Below are 22,872 nucleotides of genomic sequence, written 5' to 3' on the forward strand. Positions count from 1 at the left end.
TGAGAATACTGGAATAGGCAGGTTATGGTGTATGGACATTGGGAGATAAGAGGCAGGTTATGGTGTATGGACATTGGGAGATACGAGGCAGGTTATGGTGTATGGACATTGGGAGATACGAGGCAGGTTATGGTGTATGGACATTGGGAGATACGAGGCAGGTTATGGTGTATGGACATTGGGAGATACGAGGCAGGTTATGGTGTATGAACATTGGGAGATAAGAGGCAGGTTATGGTGTATGGACATTGGGAGATACGAGGCAGGTTATGGTGTATGGACATTGGGAGATACGAGGCAGGTTATGGTGTATGGACATTGGGAGATACGAGGCAGGTTATGGTGTATGAACATTGGGAGATACGAGGCAGGTTATGGTGTATGAACATTGGGAGATACGAGGCAGGTTATGGTGTATGGACATTGGGAGATAAGAGGCAGGTTATGGTGTATGGACATTGGGAGATACGAGGCAGGTTATGGTGTATGAACATTGGGAGATACGAGGCAGGTTATGGTGTATGAACATTGGGAGATTAATGGATTGGGTAGGTCAGAGGACATTATCTCTTTGTATAGGGGCGTTAGGGTTAGGACACTCACAGTTCTATCTCTTTGTACAGGGGTGTTAGGGTTAGGACACTCACAGTTCTATCTCTTTGTATAGGGGTATTAGGGTTAGGACACTCACAGATCTATCTCTTTGTATAGGGGTGTTAGGTTTAGGACACTCACAGATCCATCTCTTTGTATAGGGGCGTTAGGGTTAGGACACTCACAGTTCTATCTCTTTGTACAGGGGCGTTAGGGTTAGGACACTCACAGTTCTATCTCTTTGTATAGGGGTGTTAGGGTTAGGACACTCACAGTTCTATCTCTTTGTACAGGGGCGTAGGCAGGTCCAGCTTCGTGAGGGTCTTCCACTCCTCTGAAGTACAGATACTGTGGTAGGACAACTTCTCCATGGTTACCCTGTAGATACACTCAGAGTGCCTGATCCGGTGGTACATCTGGACAGACGGACACACACACACACAGACAGACAAAGAGAGACAGACAGTCTTTCAAACTCTTGGCGTTGCCGTTGGGAGTCGTGTTGATCCCCCATCCTTCGCACCAAAGCTTCTCTCTCCCCTCCTCTTTCCCCTCTCCTATTCTCCCCGCAGTCTCTCTCTCTCTCTCCCCTCCCCTCTTTCCCATCACTCCTCTCCCTCCTCTCTCTCACTCTCCCCTCCCTCTCTGTTTTCCCCTCCCTTCCTGACTGCTCCTCTCTTTCTCTCCTCCTCTTCCCCTCTCTCCTCTTCCCCTCTCTCCTCTTCCCTCTCCCTCTCCCTCTCCTCTCCCCTCTCCTCCTCTTTCCTCTCCTCCTCTCCGCTTATCCTCCACCTCCTCTTCTTCCCTATCCTCTCTCTCCCCTTCTCTAGTGGCGAACTGCAGTTTTGCGAGGCCCTCCTGCAAGGTCAAAGCAAAAACATTTTTTTAAAAATGTAGGAAAACTATTTCTTGCAGTTGTACACATTTTGCAATGAGGCTGAGAGAAAATGGTGCAGTTTTAACGCAAATTTCCTCTAATTCTAAATGTTTTGACTCGGCTTATGACGTGTTCATAATTATGCTATCTGGAGAAGGCCCTCCAGAGCTCGTGGAGCACCCTGCATTGCGTGGGCTGCGGTGCTAGTGCCCCTCTGTGTGGTTCTAGTGCCCCTCTGTGTGGTTCTAGTGCCCCTCTGTGTGGTTCTAGTGCCCCTCTGTGTGGTTCTAGTGCCCCTCTGTGTGGTTCTAGTGCCCCTCTGTGTGGTACTAGTGCCCCTCTGTGTGGTTCTAGTGCCCCTCTGTGTGGTTCTAGTGCCCCTCTGTGTGGTACTAGTGCCCCTCTGTGTGGTTCTAGTGCCCCTCTGTGTGGTTCTAGTGCCCCTCTGTGTGGTTCTAGTGCCCCTCTGTGTGGTTCTAGTGCCCCTCTGTGTGGTACTAGTGCCCCTCTGTGTGGTTCTAGTGCCCCTCTGTGTGGTTCTAGTGCCCCTCTGTGTGGTACTAGTGCCCCTCTGTGTGGTTCTAGTGCCCCTCTGTGTGGTTCTAGTGCCCCTCTGTGTGGTTCTAGTGCCCCTCTGTGTGGTTCTAGTGCCCCTCTGTGTGGTACTAGTGCCCCTCTGTGTGGTACTAGTGCCCCTCTGTGTGGTTCTAGTGCCCCTCTGTGTGGTTCTAGTGCCCCTCTGTGTGGTACTAGTGCCCCTCTGTGTGGTACTAGTGCCCCTGTGCCCCTCTGTGTGGTTCTAGTGCCCCTCTGTGTGGTACTAGTGCCCCTCTGTGTGGTACTAGTGCCCCTCTGTGTGGTACTAGTGCCCCTCTGTGTGGTTCTAGTGCCCCTCTGTGTGGTACTAGTGCCCCTCTGTGTGGTTCTAGTGCCCCTCTGTGTGGTTCTAGTGCCCCTCTGTGTGGTACTAGTGCCCCTCTGTGTGGTACTAGTGCCCCTCTGTGTGGTTCTAGTGCCCCTCTGTGTGGTTCTAGTGCCCCTCTGTGTGGTTCTAGTGCCCCTCTGTGTGGTTCTAGTGCCCCTCTGTGTGGTTCTAGTGCCCCTCTGTGTGGTTCTAGTGCCCCTCTGTGTGGTACTAGTGCCCCTCTGTGTGGTACTAGTGCCCCTGTGCCCCTCTGTGTGGTTCTAGTGCCCCTCTGTGTGGTACTAGTGCCCCTCTGTGTGGTACTAGTGCCCCTGTGCCCCTCTGTGTGGTTCTAGTGCCCCTCTGTGTGGTACTAGTGCCCCTCTGTGTGGTACTAGTGCCCCTCTGTGTGGTACTAGTGCCCCTCTGTGTGGTACTAGTGCCCCTCTGTGTGGTACTAGTGCCCCTCTGTGTGGTTCTAGTGCCCCTCTGTGTGGTCCTAGTGCCCCTCTGTGTGGTACTAGTGCCCCTCTGTGTGGTACTAGTGCCCCTCTGTGTGGTACTAGTGCCCCTCTGTGTGGTTCTAGTGCCCCTCTGTGTGGTTCTAGTGCCCCTCTGTGTGGTTCTAGTGCCCCTCTGTGTGGTTCTAGTGCCCCTCTGTGTGGTTCTAGTGCCCCTCTGTGTGGTTCTAGTGCCCCTCTGTGTGGTTCTAGTGCCCCTCTGTGTGGTACTAGTGCCCCTCTGTGTGGTACTAGTGCCCCTCTGTGTGGTACTAGTGCCCCTCTGTGTGGTTCTAGTGCCCCTCTGTGTGGTTCTAGTGCCCCTCTGTGTGGTTCTAGTGCCCCTCTGTGTGGTTCTAGTGCCCCTCTGTGTGGTTCTAGTGCCCCTCTGTGTGGTTCTAGTGCCCCTCTGTGTGGTTCTAGTGCCCCTCTGTGTGGTTCTAGTGCCCCTCTGCATCCTCTTCTCTGCTCTCCTAACTCCTCCCATCTCTCATCTCTCCCATTTGGACCCCCCCCCCCCCTTCTTGTGCGACACACTTGCGCAGGAGCCTGCGTCACCATGTTGATGAGCCACGTTAATATTTTACCCAACCCAAGCCGCTCCACTGCCACCCGCCACCATCCTCCCAGCCGGAGGATTTATGTTGAGCAGTATTTCATGCCTCCTGCCTCTAGATGTGTGTGTGTCTGTGTCTGTGTCTGTGTGTGTGTGTGTGTGTGTGTGTGTGTGTGTGTGTGTGTGTGTGTGTGTGTGTGTGTGTGTGTGTGTGTGTGTGTGTGTGTGTGTGTGTGTACACCTTCAGGTAAGTCATTTTGCCTGGCTGGAGATCGTGACGCATCTGTTCTGGTGGAGGGAAGGGAAGGTGTGGGGGGGGTTTGGCGTCTGCATGTGTACAGCCTCGCTGTCCTACTCTAGATTCTTAACAACGTCCTGGGGCGACACAGAGACGTGTCAGTGTTCTGTCCCAACAGGCCTTTGGGGCTAGACAGAGCTAAACAGTCAAGCCTGTAGTCATTCTGATTCATGATTTGACTGTGTCTAATGTTGGCCCTTGATACATGGTGTCTGTACATTGTACAGTTCCGAGTTATTGTCAATTCATAGCTGAATTGAGATTTGCTGATTTGAATTGAAAGAAAAACTCACATTTTTTCCCCCTGGAGTATATCCTGATTTGTATGTGGCTTGTTTTGTCGAACACAAAATAAAATATATTTTGATGAAAATATAAATTTGACACAAAACACTCACGTTGGCACAGTGCAAGGCTAGAGCACAGAAGACGGCGAACATCTTGAAGTTGTTCTCGTCAGTTTTGGTGAAGGCACTTCCACTCAGCTTGTTAACCATCTGTACGACCCCTATTACGGTCCCCCTGGAAACGATGGGCATGCATAGGATGTTCCGCGTGGTATAGCCCGTATAGAGGTCTACCTCTCTGTGAAGTGGGAGGGGGTTAAAATGTAACACGGAATTCATCTTGACATAATGCCATAATAGTGTTTAATCATTAGGTTTATATTCCACTGAGTTACATCAAGGCCAAGGCTGACGTTGTGTATTACAACAAGCTAGACGTGAAAAGCCTGGTTCCACTTCTGTTGGTGCCTCCTAAGAACATATTGGGCATGACAATGACGTTAGGACTTGTCAAGACGGCATAATTAGAGCTGGGATAATGGCTAGCACCGGCTACTCTGAGGGTTACTTAAACCACGTTCACAAATAAAGTAGACAAGGGGAGGGTCTTAAATGGCATATGGTTCTGGTCAAAAGTAGTGCACTATATAGAGAATAGGATGTCGTTTGGGACGCAGGGCAGGGTAAAATGGGAGTTTTACCTATTAAAGCGTGGGTCTGCATAGGCGTCTGGGATGTTAAGGACCTCCCCCGTCCGTGCTACTTGGCCCGCTATACCTTTCTCTATAGAAAACCTGGGAGAGTACAAGACAGAAGAGCGCTGGAGGTTACAACCATACAAATAGATTTGGGGAAAGGACATTTCTGTTCTAAGAATTACACTTCCCTGTTCTAGGGATTCTAGTTTCCTTGTTCTAGGATTCTAGTTTCCTTGTTCTTTGATTCTAGTTTCCCTGTTCTAGGGATTCTAGTTTCCTTGTTCTTTGATTCTAGTTTCCCTGTTCTAAGGATTCTAGTTTCCTTGTTCTAGGATTCTAGTTTCCTTGTTCTAGGATTCTAGTTTCCCTGTTCTAAGGATTCTAGTTTCCTTGTTCTAGGATTCTAGTTTCCCTGTTCTAGGGATTCTAGTTTCCTTGTTCTAGGATTCTAGTTTCCTTGTTCTAGGATTCTAGTTTCCTTGTTCTAGGATTCTAGTTTCCTTGTTTTAGGATTCTAGTTTCCTTGTTCTAGGATTCTAGTTTCCCTGTTCTAGGGATTCTAGTTTCCTTGTTCTAGGATTCTAGTTTCCTTGTTCTATGATTCTAGTTTCCCTGTTCTAGAGATTCTAGTTTTCCCTGTTCTAGAGATTCTAGTTTTCCCTGTTCTAGAGATTCTAGTTTTCCCATTCTAGAGATTCTAGTTTCCTTGTTCTAGGGATTCTAGTTTCCTTGTTCTAGGGATTCTAGTTTCCCTGTTCTAGAGATTCTAGTTTTCCTGTTCTAGGGATTCTAGTTTCCTTGTTCTAGGGATTCTAGTTTCCCTGTTCTAGAGATTCTAGTTTCCTTGTTCTAGGGATTCTAGTTTCCCTGTTCTAGAGATTCTAGTTTCCTTGTTCTAGGGATTCTAGTTTCCTTGTTCTAGGGATTCTAGTTTCCCTGTTCTAGAGATTCTAGTTTCCTTGTTCTAGGGATTCTAGTTTCCCTGTTCTAGAGATTCTAGTTTCCTTGTTCTAGAGATTCTAGTTTCCTTGTTCTAGGGATTCCAATTTTCCCGTTCTAGGGATTCTACTTCCTTGTTCTAATGGTTCTAGTTTCCCTGTTCTAGAGATTCTAGTTTTCCCGTTCTAGAGATTCTACTTTTCCCATTCTAGGGATTCTACTTCCTTGTTCTAGGGATTCTAGTTTCCCTGTTCTAGGGATTCTAGTTTCCCTGTTCTGGGGATTCTAGTTTCCTTGTCAGAGAATCGTTCAGATGATCACAAGTCAATTCAAAATAAACCACCAGAGAATCGTTCACATGATCACTAGTCAATTCAACACAACCCGTCAGAGAATCGTTCACATGATCACAAGTCAATTCAACATAACACGTCAGAGAATCGTTCACATGATCACAAGTCAATTCAACACAACCCGTCAGAGAATCGTTCACATGATCACAAGTCAATTCAACATAACACGTCAGAGAATCGTTCACACGATCACAAGTCAATTCAACACAACCCGTCAGAGAATCGTTCACATGATCACAAGTCAATTCAACATAACACGTCAGAGAATCGTTCACACGATCACAAGTCAATTCAACACAACCCGCCAGAGAATCGTTCACATGATCACTAGTCAATTCAACATAACCCGTCAGGGAATCGTTCAGATGATCACAAGTCAATTCAACACAACCCACCAGAGAATCGTTCACTTGATCACAAGTCAATTCAATACAACCCGTCAGAGAATCGTTCACATGATCACAAGTCAATTCAACATAACCATAGAGATCAGTCATGCAACAATAGAGCAGTAAAAGACCCTTACCTAATCTCTTTGGTTTTCCTGAAGACAGGTTTGCCCTCGTTCTCCTCCCCGATGTCAAACAGGTCTGAGTACAGTTCTTTGTTATTGTGGTCCACCTGGAACAGTGCACATCTATCCGCATTCACCAGGTTTTTTGCATATATCTGAAACACAACACCACGATAAACATAGTACACAGGAAGACATACGGTACACAGAAAGACATACGGTACACAGGAAGACATACGGTACACAGGAAGACATACGGTACACAGAAAGACATAAGACATACGGTACACAGAAAGACATACGGTACACAGAAAGACATACGGTACACAGAAAGACATACGGTACACAGGAAGACATACGGTACACAGGAAGACATACGGTACACAGGAAGACATACACAGACAGACACAGGAAGACATACGGTACACAGGAAGACATACGGTACACAGAAAGACATAAGACATACGGTACACAGAAAGACATACGGTACACAGAAAGACATACGGTACACAGGAAGACATACGGTACACAGGAAGACATACACAGACAGACACAGGAAGACATACGGTACACAGGAAGACATACGGTACACAGGAAGACATACACAGACACAGGAAGACATACGGTACACAGGAAGACATACGGTACACAGGAAGACATACGGTACACAGAAAGACATACGGTACACAGAAAGACATACGGTACACAGGAAGACATACGGTACACAGGAAGACATACGGTACACAGGAAGACATACACAGACAGACACAGGAAGACATACGGTACACAGGAAGACATACGGTACACAGGAAGACATACACAGACACAGGAAGACATACACAGACACAGGAAGACATACGGTACACAGGAAGACATACGGTACACAGGAAGACATACGGTACACAGAAAGACATACGGTACACAGAAAGACATACGGTACACAGGAAGACATACGGTACACAGGAAGACATACGGTACACAGGAAGACATACACAGACAGACACAGGAAGACATACGGTACACAGGAAGACATACGGTACACAGGAAGACATACGGTACACAGGAAGACATACACAGACACAGGAAGACATACGGTACACAGGAAGACATACGGTACACAGGAAGACATACGGTACACAGAAAGACATACAGTACACAGAAAAACATACGGTACACAGAAAAACATACACAGACACAGGAAGACAAACACAGACACAGAAAGACATACACAGACACAGGGGGCGAATCATAACCTCCATGTCCATTAACATCAGTGCATGACAAAATGAACATTTGACTTAGTCTTTAAAGTGGAAGTTAGGATTCACTCCACGGTTAGTTTTAATCATAAACCAATACAAAATGGCCTTTTATACTGTACACGTTAGGAAGACTATGCAAGTTAAAGGTACATAAGAGTCAGGCAAAACAAAACAAAACAGAACAGGAAATGGCTCAGTATTACCACACACTATATTAGCTGTGATGACACCAGTGGCTCGCGACAATACAATATACAAGAGGCTATGGTCCATTTCCTGCCCGACTACATTGCAGACGCACGCCGGATCTCACAACGCCTGGATAGGAGTTTAACATATCAGGTAGTGCTGAGCGATTTGTGCTTTTTGAATTCGGTTTGGTTTCGTTTAGATTATTAAAAAATTAATCACCGTTTTTGATTTTGGTTTTGATATTAAAAAATACAAAAATTACATTATATACACTTTGTATTATGTGGGTTGATAATCGAACTGTCCGACTGCACAGTCGAGGACGTGTCACGCAACCATTGGTTGATGCAATGAAACGCCTACGCATCTAGTTGGGTGGGAACCCGACCAACGTCACCACAGCACACCTCCCCTGACCTCATACACATTCCAGGCAACCATGATGGACTTGGGCCAGACATGTTCGGAAGTTGAAGTACCCTTCGATGAAATAGCATGCAGCTCTACACATTAAAAACAAGACACAAAATAAACGAAATAAACTAAATAAACTAAATAAACTAAATAAACTAAATAGAAACGTACCATTATATGTTCAAGTAGAGAATCTATTGCCACAATGTTGTCAAAGTACGTTCTGTTGGAGAAAGAGAGAGATGGATAAACTAGGGGTATAGATGATTGATAAGGGTATTGATGATTGGTAAGGGTATTGATAAGGGTATCGTTCTGTTGGAGAAAGAGAGAGATGGATAAACTAGGGGTATAGATGATTGATAAGGGTATTGATGATTGGTAAGGGTATTGATAAGGGTATCGTTCTGTTGGAGAAAGAGAGAGATGGATAAACTAGGGGTATAGATGATTGATAAGGGTATTGATAAGGGTATAGATGATTGATAAGGGTATTGATGATTGGTAAGGGTATTGATAAGGGTATCGTTCTGTTGGAGAAAGAGAGAGATGTATAAACTAGGGGTATAGATGATTGATAAGGGTATTGATGATTGGTAAGGGTATTGATAAGGGTATCGTTCTGTTGGAGAAAGAGAGAGATGGATAAACTAGGGGTATAGATGATTGATAAGGGTATTGATGATTGGTAAGGGTATTGATAAGGGTATCGTTCTGTTGGAGAAAGAGAGAGATGGATAAACTAGGGGTATAGATGATTGATAAGGGTATTGATGATTGGTAAGGGTATTGATAAGGGTATCGTTCTGTTGGAGAAAGAGAGAGATGGATAAACTAGGGGTATAGATGATTGATAAGGGTATTGATGATTGGTAAGGGTATTGATAAGGGTATCGTTCTGTTGGAGAAAGAGAGAGATGGATAAACTAGGGGTATAGATGATTGATAAGGGTATTGATGATTGGTAAGGGTATTGATAAGGGTATCGTTCTGTTGGAGAAAGAGAGAGATGGATAAACTAGGGGTATAGATGATTGATAAGGGTATTGATGATTGGTAAGGGTATTGATAAGGGTATCGTTCTGTTGGAGAAAGAGAGAGATGGATAAACTAGGGGTATAGATGATTGATAAGGGTATTGATGATTGGTAAGGGTATTGATAAGGGTATCGTTCTGTTGGAGAAAGAGAGAGATGGATAAACTAGGGGTATAGATGATTGATAAGGGTATTGATGATTGATAAGGGTATTGATAAGGGTATCGTTCTGTTGGAGAAAGAGAGAGAATGACAATGGGGTAAAGAGCAGAGTTTCTTCATCCTGGTCCTGGGGACATAAAAGGGATATTTTGGTATTTGCCCCCGAGTATGAAACACACGATTCCATTAATCAACTCATTATCCAATCTTTGATTAGTGCGAACCAGGTGTGTAGTGCTGAGGGAAAAACACTGGTGTAGGCGACTGGGTTGTATCCATTCACTTGATGATGAAATATTGTGCCTTTGAAACATCTGTCAGGAAGTCATTGAGACAGACTTACTTTGACACATCTGGTAGGAAGTCATTGAGACAGACTTACTTTGACACATCTAGCAGGAAGTCATTGAGACAGACTTTGAAACATCTGGTAGGAAGTCATTGAGACAGACTTACTTTGACACATCTGGTAGGAAGTCATTGAGACAGACTTACTTTGAAACATCTGGTAGGAAGTCATTGAGACAGACTTTGAAACATCTGGCAGGAAGTCATTGAGACAGACTTACTTTGACACATCTGGTAGGAAGTCATTGAGACAGACTTTGAATCATCTGGTAGGAAGTCATTGAGACAGACTTACTTTGACACATCTAGCAGGAAGTCATTGAGACAGACTTACTTTGACACATCTAGCAGGAAGTCATTGAGTTCGGTCTGTTTGGCTAGGCCTCTGCACACCTGGCGATACAAAAACAACACGTCAGATATTCAGCTTTCAAACTAACGTCAAGGTTCTTACGCTAACAGTTAATTAGCACTTTTGTTTATGTGTCAATAGCAGGATTACAGAGAGAGGGAGAGACAGGAAGAAGGGGGAGAGAAAGAAAGAAAGACAGTGGGCCTCTCTCACATTTCTGTCTGTGGACAGAGACTTCCTTGTTTAATGTCAGGGCAGACAACTGTCTTGATATCTGATGTAACACAATGGTGTTCCTGTGGACAGACGTGAGATGCATTGGAACACTGCGATCCGGGATGCATTGGAACACTGCGATCCGGGATGCATTGGAACACTGCGATCCGGGACGGATTGGGACACTGCGATCCGGGACGCATTGGGACACTGCGATCCGGGATGCATTGGGACACTGCGATCCGGGACGGATTGGGACACTGCGATCCGGGACGCATTGGGACACTGCGATCCGGGACGCATTGGGACACTGCGATCCGGGACGCATTGGGACACTGCGATCTGGGACGCATTGGGACACTGCGATCCGGGATGCATTGGGACACTACGATCTGGGACGCATTGGGACACTGCGATCCGGGACGCATTGGGACACTGCGATCCGGGACGCATTGGGACACTACGATCTGGGATGCATTGGGACACTGCGATCCGGGACGCATTGGGGCACTGCGATCCGGGATACATTGGGACACTACGATCTGGGACGCATTGGGACACTGCGATCCGGGATACATTGGGACACTGCGTGTGAGACGTTGTGCTATGTACTATAGCTCTCAGTAGCAACGGTTCATGTAGATACAAACAACAATGCTGAACAGGCCATAATGACGTCCCCTGGGAGGGCCAATGTGTTAAAGGCTGTAGGGATGATTAGACTGAGGTCTACTGGTAACCCAGTCACAGTAGAGTTCAGTTCACATAAACACCATCAGGGGAACACAACCAGAACAAACACACGTATGAAAGTACAATGAGTGTTTTTAGAGCCAATTACGTATTTAAATACCCCCAAATATATATGTAAAAAATATTAAATACCCCAAAATATATTTTTAAAATATATGTTTTATTGCCATATACAGTGGGGAGAACAAGTATTTGATACACTGCCGATTTTGCAGGTTTTCCTACTTACAAAGCATGTAGAGGTCTGTAATTTTTATCATAGGTACACTTCAACTGTGAGAGACGGAATCTAAAACAAAAATCCAGAAAATCACATTGTATGATTTTTAAATAATTAATTTGCATTTTATTGCATGACATAAGTATTTGATCACCTACCAACCAGTAAGAATTCCGGCTCTCACAGACCTGTTAGTTTTTCTTTAAGAAGCCCTCCTGTTCTCCACTCATTACCTGTATTAACTGCACCTGTTTGAACTCGTTACCTGTATAAAAGACACCTGTCCACACACAATCAAACAGATTCCAACCTCTCCACAATGGCCAAGACCAGAGAGCTGTGTAAGGACATCAGGGATAAAATTGTAGACCTGCACAAGGCTGGGATGGGCTACAGGACAATAGGCAAGCAGCTTGGTGAGAAGGAAACAACTGTTGGCGCAATTATTAGAAAATGGAAGAAGTTCAAGATGACGGTCAATCACCCTCGGTCTGGGGCTCCATGCAAGATTTCACCTCGTGGGGCATCAATGATCATGAGGAAGGTGAGGGATCAGCCCAGAACTACACGGCAGGACCTGGTCAATGACCTGAAGAGAGCTGGGACCACAGTCTCAAAGAAAACCATTAGTAACACACTACGCCGTCATGGATTAAAATCCTGCAGCGCACGCAAGGTCCCCCTGCTTAAGCCAGTGCATGTCCAGGCCTGTCTGAAGTTTGCCAATGACCATCTGGATGATCCAGAGGAGGAATGGGAGAAGGTCATGTGGTCTGATGAGACAAAAATAGAGCTTTTTGGTCTAACTCCACTCGCCGTGTTTGGAGGAAGAAGAAGTATGAGTACAACCCCAAGAACACCATCCCAACCGTGAAGCATGGAGGTGGAAACATCATTCTTTGGGGATGCTTTTCTGCAAAGGGGACAGGACGACTGCACCGTATTGAGGGGAGGATGGATGGGGCCATGTATCGCGAGATCTTGGCCAACAACCTCCTTCCCTCAGTAAGAGCATTGAAGATGGGTCGTGGCTGGGTCTTCCAGCATGACAACGACACGAAGCACACAGCCATAGCAACTAAGGAGTGGCTCCGTAAGAAGCATCTCAAGGTCCTGGAGTGGCCTAGCCAGTCTCCAGACCTGAACCCAATAGAAAATCTTTGGAGGGAGCTGAAAGTCCGTATTGCCCAGCGACAGCCCCGAAACCTGAAGGATCTGGAGAAGATCTGTAGGGAGGAGTGGGCCAAAATCCCTGCTGCAGTGTGTGCAAACCTAGTCAAGAACTACAGGAAACGTATGATCTCTGTAATTGCAAACAAAGGGTTCTGTACCAAATATTAAGTTCTGCTTTTCTGATGTATCAAATACTTATGTCATGCAATAAAATGCAAATTAATTACTTAAAAATCATACAATGTGATTTTCTGGATTTTTGTTTTAGATTCCGTCTCTCATAGTTGAAGTGTACCTATGATAAAAATTACAGACCTCTACATGCTTTGTAAGTAGGAAAACCTGCAAAATCGGAAGTGTATCAAATACTTGTTCTCCCCACTGTACATGTACACAGGATAGATGCAGTGTAATGTGTTGTTTTACAGGGTCAGTCATGGTAGTATGATAGGTGTTGTTTTACAGGGTCAGTCATAATAGTATGATATGTACAGTGTAATGTGTTGTTTTACAGGGTCAGTCATAGTAGTATGATAGGTGTTGTTTTACAGGGTCAGTCATAATAGTATGATAGGTGCAGTGTAATGTGTTGTTTTACAGGGTCAGTCATAATAGTATGATAGGTGCAGTGTAATGTGTTGTTTTACAGGGTCAGTCATAGTAGTACTTAGGGATAAGTGCCTTGCTGAAGGGCACATAAACAGATGTGTCACCTTTCAGTTACTGGCCAAATACTCCAGGCTATTACTGTATGTTCACAGCAGACACAACCATGTCCCAATGATCAGACACAACCATGTCCCAATGATCACCGACACCACCATGTCCCAATGACCAGACACAACCCTGTCCCAATGACCACCGACACCACCATGTCCCAATGACCACAGACACAACCCTGTCCCAATGACCACCGACACCACCATGTCCCAATGACCACAGACACAACCCTGTCCCAATGACCACCGACACCACCATGTCCCAATGACCACAGACACAACCCTGTCCCAATAACCAGACACAACCCTGTCCCAATGACCACCGACACCACCATGTCCCAATGACCACAGACACAACCATGTCCCAATGACCACCGACACCACCATGTCCCAATGACCACAGACACAACCCTGTCCCAATGACCACCGACACCACCATGTCCCAATGACCACAGACACAACCCTGTCCCAATGATCAGACACAACCATGTCCCAATGACCACAGACACAACTCTGTCCCAATGACCACCGACACCACCATGTCCCAATGACCACCGACACCACCATGTCCCAATGACCAGACACAACCATGTCCCAATGATCAGACACAACCCTGTCCCAATGACCACCGACACCACCATGTCCCAATGACCACCGACACAACCCTGTCCCAATGACCAGACACAACCATGTCCCAATGACCAGACACAACTCTGTCCCAATGACCAGACACAACCCTGTCCCAATGACCAGACACAACTCTGTCCCAATGACCAGACACAACCCTGTCCCAATGACCAGACACAACCCTGTCCCAATGACCAGACACAACCCTGTCCCAATGACCACAGACACAACCCTGTCCCAATGACCAGACACAACCCTGTCCCAATGACCACAGACACAACCCTGTCCCAATGACCACAGAAACAACCATGTCCCAATGACCAGACACAACCCTGTCCCAATGACCACCGACACAACCCTGTCCCAATGACCACAGACACAACCATGTCCCAATGACCACAGAAACAACCCTGTCCCAATGACCAGACACAATCCTGTCCCAATGACCAGACACAACACTGTCCCAATGACCAGACACAACTCTGTCCCAATGACCACAGACCCAACCCTGTCCCAATGACCACAGAAACAACCCTGTCCCAATGACCAGACACAACCCTGTCCCAATGACCACAGGCACAACCCTGTCCCAATGACCACAGACACGACCCTGTCCCAATGACCAGACACAACCTTGTCCCAATGACCAGACACAACCCTGTCCCAATGACCAGACACAACTCTGTCCCAATGACCAGACACAACCCTGTCCCAATGACCAGACACAACCCTGTCCCAATGGCCAGACACAACCATGTCCCAATGGCCACAGACACAACCCTGTCCCAATGGCCACAGACACAACCCTGTCCCAATGGCCACAGACACAACCCTGTCCCAATGACCAGACACAACCCTGTCCGAATGGCCACAGACACAACCCTGTCCCAATGACCAGACACAACCCTGTCCCAATGACCACATACATAACCATGTCCCAATGACCACAGACACGACCCTGTCCCAATGACCAGACACAACCCTGTCCCAATGGCCACAGACACAACCCTGTCCCAATGGCCACAGACACAACCCTGTCCCAATGACCAGACAGAACCATGTCCCAATGGCCACAGACACAACCCTGTCCCAATGGCCACAGACACAACCCTGTCCCAATGACCAGACAGAACCCTGTCCCAATGACCAGACACAACCCTGTCCCAATGACCAGACACAACCCTGTCCCAATGACCACATACATAACCATGTCCCAATGACCAGACATAACCCTGTCCCAATGACCAGACATAACCCTGTCCCAATGACCAGACACAACCCGGTCCATGACCAGACACAACCCTGTCTCAATGACCACAGACACAACCCTGTCCCAATGACCACAGACACAACCCTGTTCCAATGACCACAGACACCACCCTGTCCCAATGACCACAGACATAAACCTGTCCCAATGATCAGACACAACCATGTCCCAATGACCAGACACAACCCTGTCCCAATGACCAGACACAACCCTGTCCCAATGACCAGACACAACCCTGTCCCAATGACCACAACCCGGTCCCAATGACCAGACACAACCCTGTCTCAATGACCAGACACAACCCTGTCCCAATGACCAGACACAACCATGTCCCAATGACCACAGACACAACCCTGTCCCAATGACCAGACACAACCCTGTCCCAATGACCAGACACAACCCTGTCCCAATGACCAGACACAACCCTGCCCCAATGGCTACAGACACAACCCTGTCCCAATGACCAGACACAACCCTGTCCCAATGACCACAGACACAACGGTGTCCCAATGACCACAGACACAACCCTGTCCCAATGACCAGACACAGCCCTGTCCCAATGACCAGACACAGCCCTGTCCCAATGACCAGACACAACCCTGTCCCAATGACCAGACACAACCCTGTCCCAATGACCAGACACAACCCTGTCCCAATGATCAGACACAACCCTGTCCCAATGACCACAGACACAAACCTGTCCCAATGACCAGACACAACCCTGTCCCAATGACCAGACACATCCCTGTCCCAATGACCAGACACAACCCTGTCCCAATGACCAGACACAACCCTGTCCCAATGACCAGACACAACCCTGTCCCAATGACCAGACACAACCCTGTCCCAATGACCAGACACAACCCTGTCCCAATGACCAGACACAACCCTGTCCCAATGACCAGACACAACCCTGTCCCAATGACCAGACACAACCCTGTCCCAATAACCAGACACAACCCTGTCCCAATGACCAGACACAGCCCTGTCCCAATGACCAGACACAACCCTGTCCCAATGACCAGACACAGCCCTGTCCCAATGACCACAGACACAGCCCTGTCCCAATGACCAGACACAACCCTGTCCCAATGACCAGACACAACCCTGTCCCAATGACATGACACAACCCTGTCCCAATGACCAGACACAACCCTGTCCCAATGACCAGACACAACCCTGTCCCAATGACCAGACACAACCCTGTCCCAATGACCAGACATAACCCTGCCCCAATAACCAGACACAACCCTGTCCCAATGACCAGACACAACCCTGTCCCAATGACCAGACACAACCCTGTCCCAATGACCAGACACAACCCTGTCCCAATGACCAGACACAACCCTGTCCCAATGACCAGACACAACCCTGTCCCAATAACCAGACATAACCCTGTCCCAATGACCAGACACAACCCTGTCCCAATGACCAGACACAACCCTGTCCCAATAACCAGACACAACCCTGTCCCAATGACCAGACACAACCCTGTCCCAATGACCAGACACAACCCTGTCCCAATGACCAGACACAACCATGTCCCAATGACCAGACACAACCCTGTCCCAATAACCAGACACAACCCTGTCCCAATGACCAGACACAACCCTGTCCCAATGACCAGACACAGCCCTGTCCCAATGACCAGACACAACCCTGTCCCAATGACCAGACACAACCCTGTCCCAATGACCAGACATAACCATGTCCCAATAACCAGACATAACCCTGTCCCAATGACCAGACATAACCCTGTCCCAATAACCAGACACAACCCTGTCCCAATGACCAGACACAACCCTGTCCCAAAGACCAGACACAACCCTGTCCCAATGACCAGACACAACCCTGTCCCAATGACCAGACACTACCCTGTCCCAATGACCAGACACAACCCTGCCCCAATAACCAGACACAACCCTGTCCCAATGACCAGACACAACCCTGTCCCAATGACCAGACACAACCCTGCCCCAATAACCAGACACAACCCTGTCCCAATGACCAGACACAACCCTGTCCCAATGACCAGACACAACCATGTCCCAATGACCAGACACAACCCTGTCCCAATGACCAGACACAACCCTGCCCCAATAACCAGACACAACCCTGTCCCAATGACCAGACACAACCCTGTCCCAATGACCAGACACAACCCTGTCCCAATGACCAGACACAACCCTGTCCCAATGACCAGACACAGCCCTGTCCCAATGACCAGACACAACCCTGTCCCAATAACCAGACACAACCCTGTCCCAATGACCAGACACAACCCTGTCCCAATAACCAGACACAACCCTGTCCCAATGACCAGACATAACCCTGTCCCAATGACCAGACACAACCCTGTCCCAATGACCAGACACAGCCCTGTCCTTATCAAGCATGTATCAGAAGTGTGTTATAAATCTTTTGTAACCAAATACACCTACGTAACATTTCTTATAAATAAATTAAAATATATATGTAAAATAATGCTCACCTGTACTTGGTGAATAGCTACAGATGCCCATGCTAAATTCGCCGTTGCAACCTTTAAGAAAATTATTATTATTAATATATTTATTTCACAAGATCAACGCACATAAATTAACATTTAAAATGTGCCATATTTAGCCAGCAGGCTAGTTTTCATCTGTATTCCCTGGGCAGATAAAAATGTTTTTATTTTTTGCATCACAAACATTTTTGCATTAAAAATAAATACAAATATACCAAAAAATAACAGTCCCAAAATGGGCTTTAAAATAACAGAAGCTAAAAATAATTATAATTAAAAAATGGTTAGCCTATATGTATTAATATTTGACAGTAGGGATATTTATTAATAGACATATAAACTGGATTATGATATGGATATGAGTAAGACCCATCATAAAGAGTATTCCTGGTATTCCCATGTATGTCCTCATCATGTGTGTTTATCCAACCTAATGCCCTCTTATAGTGACTGGTACATAATATCCCAGTAGGCGAAACGGGTCGAAAAGACGTCATTACAACACAATTATGGTGACGCTCTTACAACGCTTATTGCAAACATCCTTTCCCGCTGGGTAGTCATATAATGAACCCCTCAGTGCCTGTCACCTAAACGTGTCGATCTGTCCTCTGATGGGCTCATTAGGAGCTAATAGCAGAGTTGTACAACTTTGGTCTGGTCGTCAAGGACTCACTGACCGCTGCTCTCCTTACGAACTAATGGAGCTATAACAGGAAGTCATTGTCTAGTCCTTACGAACTAATGGAGCTATAACAGGAAGTCATTGTCTAGTCCTTACGAACTAATGGAGCTATAACAGGAAGTCATTGTCTGGCCCTTATGAACTAATGGAGCTATAACAGGAAGTCATTGTCTAGTCCTTATGAACTAATGGAGCTATAACAGGAAGTCATTGTCTAGTCCTTACGAACTAATGGAGCTATAACAGGAAGTCATTTTCTGGCCCTTATGAACTAATGGAGCTATAACAGGAAGTCATTGTCTAGTCCTTACGAACTAATGGAGCTATAACAGGAAGTCATTGTCTAGTCCTTATGAACTAATGGAGCTATAACAGGAAGTCATTGTCTGGCCCTTATGAACTAATGGAGCTATAACAGGACGTCATTGTCTAGTGCTTACGAACTAATGGAGCTATAACAGGAAACCATTGTCTAGTCCTTACGAACTAAAGGAGCTATAAGAGGAAACCATTGTCTAGTCCTTATGAACTAATGGAGCTATAACAGGAAGTCATTGTCTGGCCCTTATGAACTAATGGAGCTATAACAGGAAGTCATTGCCTAGCCCTTATGAACTAATGGGGCTATAACAGGAAGTCATTGTCTAGTCCTTATGAACTAATGGAGCTATAACAGGAAGTCATTGTCTAGTCCTTACGAACTAATGGAGCTATAACAGGAAGTCATTGTCTAGTCCTTATGAACTAATGGAGCTATAACAGGAAGTCATTGCCTAGTCCTTATGAACTAATGGAGCTATAACAGGAAGTCATTGCCTAGTCCTTATGAACTAATGGAGCTATAACAGGAAGTCATTGCCTAGTCCTTATGAACTAATGGAGCTATAACAGGAAGTCATTGCCTAGTCCTTATGAACTAATGGAGCTATAACAGGAAGTCATTGTCTGGCCCTTATGAACTAATGGAGCTATAACAGGAAGTCATTGCCTAGTCCTTATGAACTAATGGAGCTATAACAGGAAGTCATTGCCTAGTCCTTATGAACTAATGGAGCTATAACAGGAAGTCATTGCCTAGCTCTTAGCCTCTGCCGAGTCCCCGACAACTGGATGTTGTGGTTTTCAGGGGAAATGGAAAGAGAGCACGTGACAAAACTTCAGCTTTTGGACAATAACAAAGTAACACTCCATCTTAACTCCTCCTCCACATTTACAGGATTGGTCGAACACTGCAGAAGAGAACCTCCCCCGACAGGATCTGGTTTCATGTGTTTCTGTTACGTCTGCTCCATAGGTTAGCTAGATGTAGACAGTCAAATCACCTCTAAGGCTGTTTGTGTGTGTGTGTCTGTGCATGCTTGTGTGTGTGTGTGTGTGTGTGTGTGTGTGTGTGTGTGTGTGTGTGTGTGTGTGTGTGTGTGTGTGTGTGTGTGTGTGTGTGTGTGTGTGTGTGTGTGTGTGTGTGTGTGTGTGTGTGTGCTTGTGCGTGCGTGCGTGCGTGTGTGTACCTCCTGGTTGCTGATATTGAAGGGCTCGTGGCCCCTGTGCCGATGCAGCTCCAGGATAGCTATGAGGTCACCGATGGCCGTGAGGATGGGTAGGCACAGGACAGAGTAAACATGAATCCCTGAGTCTGAGTCCTGCCCTGTGCCTTCAGGGAAACGCTCGTCCTGGAGAGAGAGCGAGAAGAGGAAGAGCGAGAGAGAGGCGAGGAAGAGAGAGAAAGGAGAGGAAAGGAAGTGAGAGAGAGGATAAGAGACAGAGAGAGAAAGAAAGAGACAGAACGAGAGAGAGAGAGAGAGAGGAGAGGACGAGAGAGAGAGAGAGAGAGAGAGAGAGAGAGAGAGAGAGAGAGAGAGAGAGAGAGAAAGAAAGAGACAGAACGAGAGAGAGAGAGAGAGAGAGAGAGAGAGAGAGAGAGAGAGAGAGAGAGAGAGAGAGAGAAAGAGAGAGAGAGAGAGAGAGAGAGAGAGAGAGAGAGAGAGAGAGAGAGAGAGAGAGAGAGAGAGAGAGAGAGACAGAACGAGAGAGACAGAACGAGAGAGAGAGAGAGAGAGAGAGAGAGAGAGAGAGACAGAACGAGAGAGAGAGAGAGAGAGAGAGAGAGAGAGAGAGAGAGAGAGAGAGAGAGAGAGAGAGAGAGAGACAGAACGAGAGAGAGAGAGAGAGAGAGAGAGAGAGAGAGAGAGAGAGAGAGAGAGAGAGAGAGAGAGAGAGAGAGAGAGAGAGAGAGAGAGAGAGAGAGAGAGAGAGGTTAGATTAGAGGTCAGAGGTTAGGTGTTAAGGGTGGTGAGGATGAGAAGGCACAGGACAATGTGAACACGAATCCCTGAGTCTGAATCCCTGCGTCTGAATCCCTGAGTCTGAATCCCTGTGTCTGAATCCCTGTGTCTGAATCCCTGAGTCTGAATCCCTGTGTCTGAATCCCTGTGTCTGAATCCCTGAGTCTGAATCCCTGTGTCTGAATCCCTGAGTCTGAATCCCTGTGTCTGAATCCCTGTGTCTGAATCCCTGAGTCTGAATCCCTGTGTCTGAATCCCTGTGTCGTGCAGCACAGAAGTCAGGGGTCCTGACGTCAAAGCATTTGAAATAAAACTTATACAATCTGAACCAAATACTTTGGGAAGTTTGATTTATCCTGCATTAGGGTTAGGGTTAGTGTTTTGGGTTAGGTTAGGGGTTAGTGTTTTGGGTTAGGTTAGGTTAGGGGTTAGTGTTTTGGGTTAGGATAAGGGTTAGTGTTTTGGGTTAGGTTAGGGGTTAGTGTTTTGGCTTAGGGTAAGGGTTAGTGTTTTGGGTTAGGATAAGGGTTAGTGTTTTGGGTTAGGATACATGTTAGTGTTTGGGTTTAGGGTAAGGGTTAGTGTTTTGGGTTAGGGTAAGGGTTAGTGTTGTGGGTTAAGGTAAGAGTTAGTGTTTTGGGTTAGGATAAGGGGTAGGGTTTTGGGGTCAGGGTTTTGGGTTAGTGATTTGGGTTAGTGTTTTGGGTTAGTGTTTTGGGTTAGGATAAGGTTTAGTGTTTTCAGGTTTGGGTAAGGGTAAGGGTTAGTGTTTTGGGTTAGGGTAAGGGTTAGTGTTTTGGGTTAGGGTTAGTGTTTTGGGTTAGGGTTAGGGTTAGTGTTTTGGGTTAGGATAAGGGTTAGTGTTTTGGGTTAGGATACATGTTAGTGTTTGGGTTTAGGGTAAGGGTTAGTGTTTTGGGTAAGGGTAAGGGTTAGTGTTTTGGGTTAGGGTAAGGGTTAGTGTTTTGGGTTAGGGTTAGTGTTTTGGGTTAGGGTTAGGGTTAGTGTTTTGGGTTAAGGTTAAGGGTTAGTATTTTGGGTTAGTGTTTTGGGTTAGGGTAAGGGTTAGTGTTTTGGAGTTAGGTTAGGGGTTAGTGTTTTGGCTTAGGGTTAGTATTTTGGGTTAGGGTAAGGGTTAGTGTTTTGGCTTAGGGTAAGTGTTAGTGTTTTGGCTTAGGTTAAGGGTTAGTATTTTGAGTTAGGGTAAGGGTTAGTGCTTTTGGGTTAGGATAAGGGTTACCGTTTTGGGTTAGGGTAAGAGTTAGGGTTTTTGGGTTAGGGTTAGGGTAAGGATTAGGGTTTTTGGGTTAGGGTTTTGGGTTAGGATAAGGATTAGTGTTTTCAGGTTTGGGTAATGGTTAGTGTTTTGGGTTAGGGTAAAGGTTCGTTTTTTGGATTAGGGTACGTTTTTTGGGGGGGGGGTTAGGGTAAGTGTTAGTGTTTTGGGTTAGGGTAAGGGTTAGTGTTTTGGGTTAGTGTTTTGGGTTAGGTTAAGTGTTAGTGTTTTGGGTTAGGATAAGGGTTAGTGCTTTGGTTTAGGATAAGGGTTACGGTTTTGGGTTAGGGTAAGAGTTAGGGTTTCTGGGTTAGGGTAAGGGTTAGTGTTTTGAGTTAGGGTAAGGGTTAGTGCTTTTGGGTTAGGATAAGGGTTACCGTTTTGGGTTAGCGTAAGAGTTAGGGTTTTTAGGTTAGGGTAAGGATTAGGGTTTTGGGTAAGGGTTTTGGGTTAGTGATTTGGGTTAGTGTTTTGGGTTAGGGTAAGGATTAGGGTTTTGGGTTAGGGTTTTGGGTTAGTGATTTGGGTTAGTGTTTTGGGTTAGGGTAAGGATTAGTGTTTTCAGGTTTGGGTAATGGTTATTGTTTTGGGTTAGAGTTAGGGTTAGTGTTTTGGGTTAGGGATAGGGTAAGTTTTTTGGTTGTTAAGGTTAGGGTTAGGGTTAGTATTTTTGTTTAGGGTAAGTTTTTGGGGGTTAAGGTTAGGGTTAGTGTTTTTGGTTAAGGTTAGGGTTTTTGGTTAGGCTTAGGGTAAGGGTTAGTGTTTTGGGTTAGGCTTAGGGTAAGGGTTAGTGTTTTGGGTTAGGATAAGAGTTAGGGTTTTTGGGTTAGGGTTAGTGTTTTTGGTTAGGCTTAGGGT

General features: G+C 46.3%; 1 protein-coding gene across 4 annotated transcripts in view; it reads right to left on the minus strand.

Annotated features, from left to right (window-relative positions):
* The window catches only part of pde10a (phosphodiesterase 10A), a 139,262-nt gene that overhangs the window by 22,779 nt on the left and 93,611 nt on the right, over positions 1 to 22,872 (minus strand). For 3 of the 4 annotated variants that reach the window (XM_071391411.1, XM_071391410.1, XM_071391409.1), the window contains exons 7-14: positions 19,965 to 20,126; positions 17,754 to 17,804; positions 10,270 to 10,328; positions 8,560 to 8,611; positions 6,533 to 6,675; positions 4,718 to 4,810; positions 4,128 to 4,314; positions 868 to 1,010 (exon numbers count right to left, since the gene is read on the minus strand). In XM_071391411.1, coding sequence (XP_071247512.1) covers positions 868 to 1,010; positions 4,128 to 4,314; positions 4,718 to 4,810; positions 6,533 to 6,675; positions 8,560 to 8,611; positions 10,270 to 10,328; positions 17,754 to 17,804; positions 19,965 to 20,126 — 890 coding nt within the window. The remainder of the gene's footprint in view (positions 1 to 867; positions 1,011 to 4,127; positions 4,315 to 4,717; positions 4,811 to 6,532; positions 6,676 to 8,559; positions 8,612 to 10,269; positions 10,329 to 17,753; positions 17,805 to 19,964; positions 20,127 to 22,872) is intronic. The other variant, XM_071391412.1, reaches the window with a different exon arrangement.

The sequence above is a fragment of the Salvelinus alpinus genome, chromosome 3, assembly GCF_045679555.1.
Source record: "Salvelinus alpinus chromosome 3, SLU_Salpinus.1, whole genome shotgun sequence".
Taxonomy (NCBI): Eukaryota; Metazoa; Chordata; class Actinopteri; order Salmoniformes; family Salmonidae; genus Salvelinus; species Salvelinus alpinus.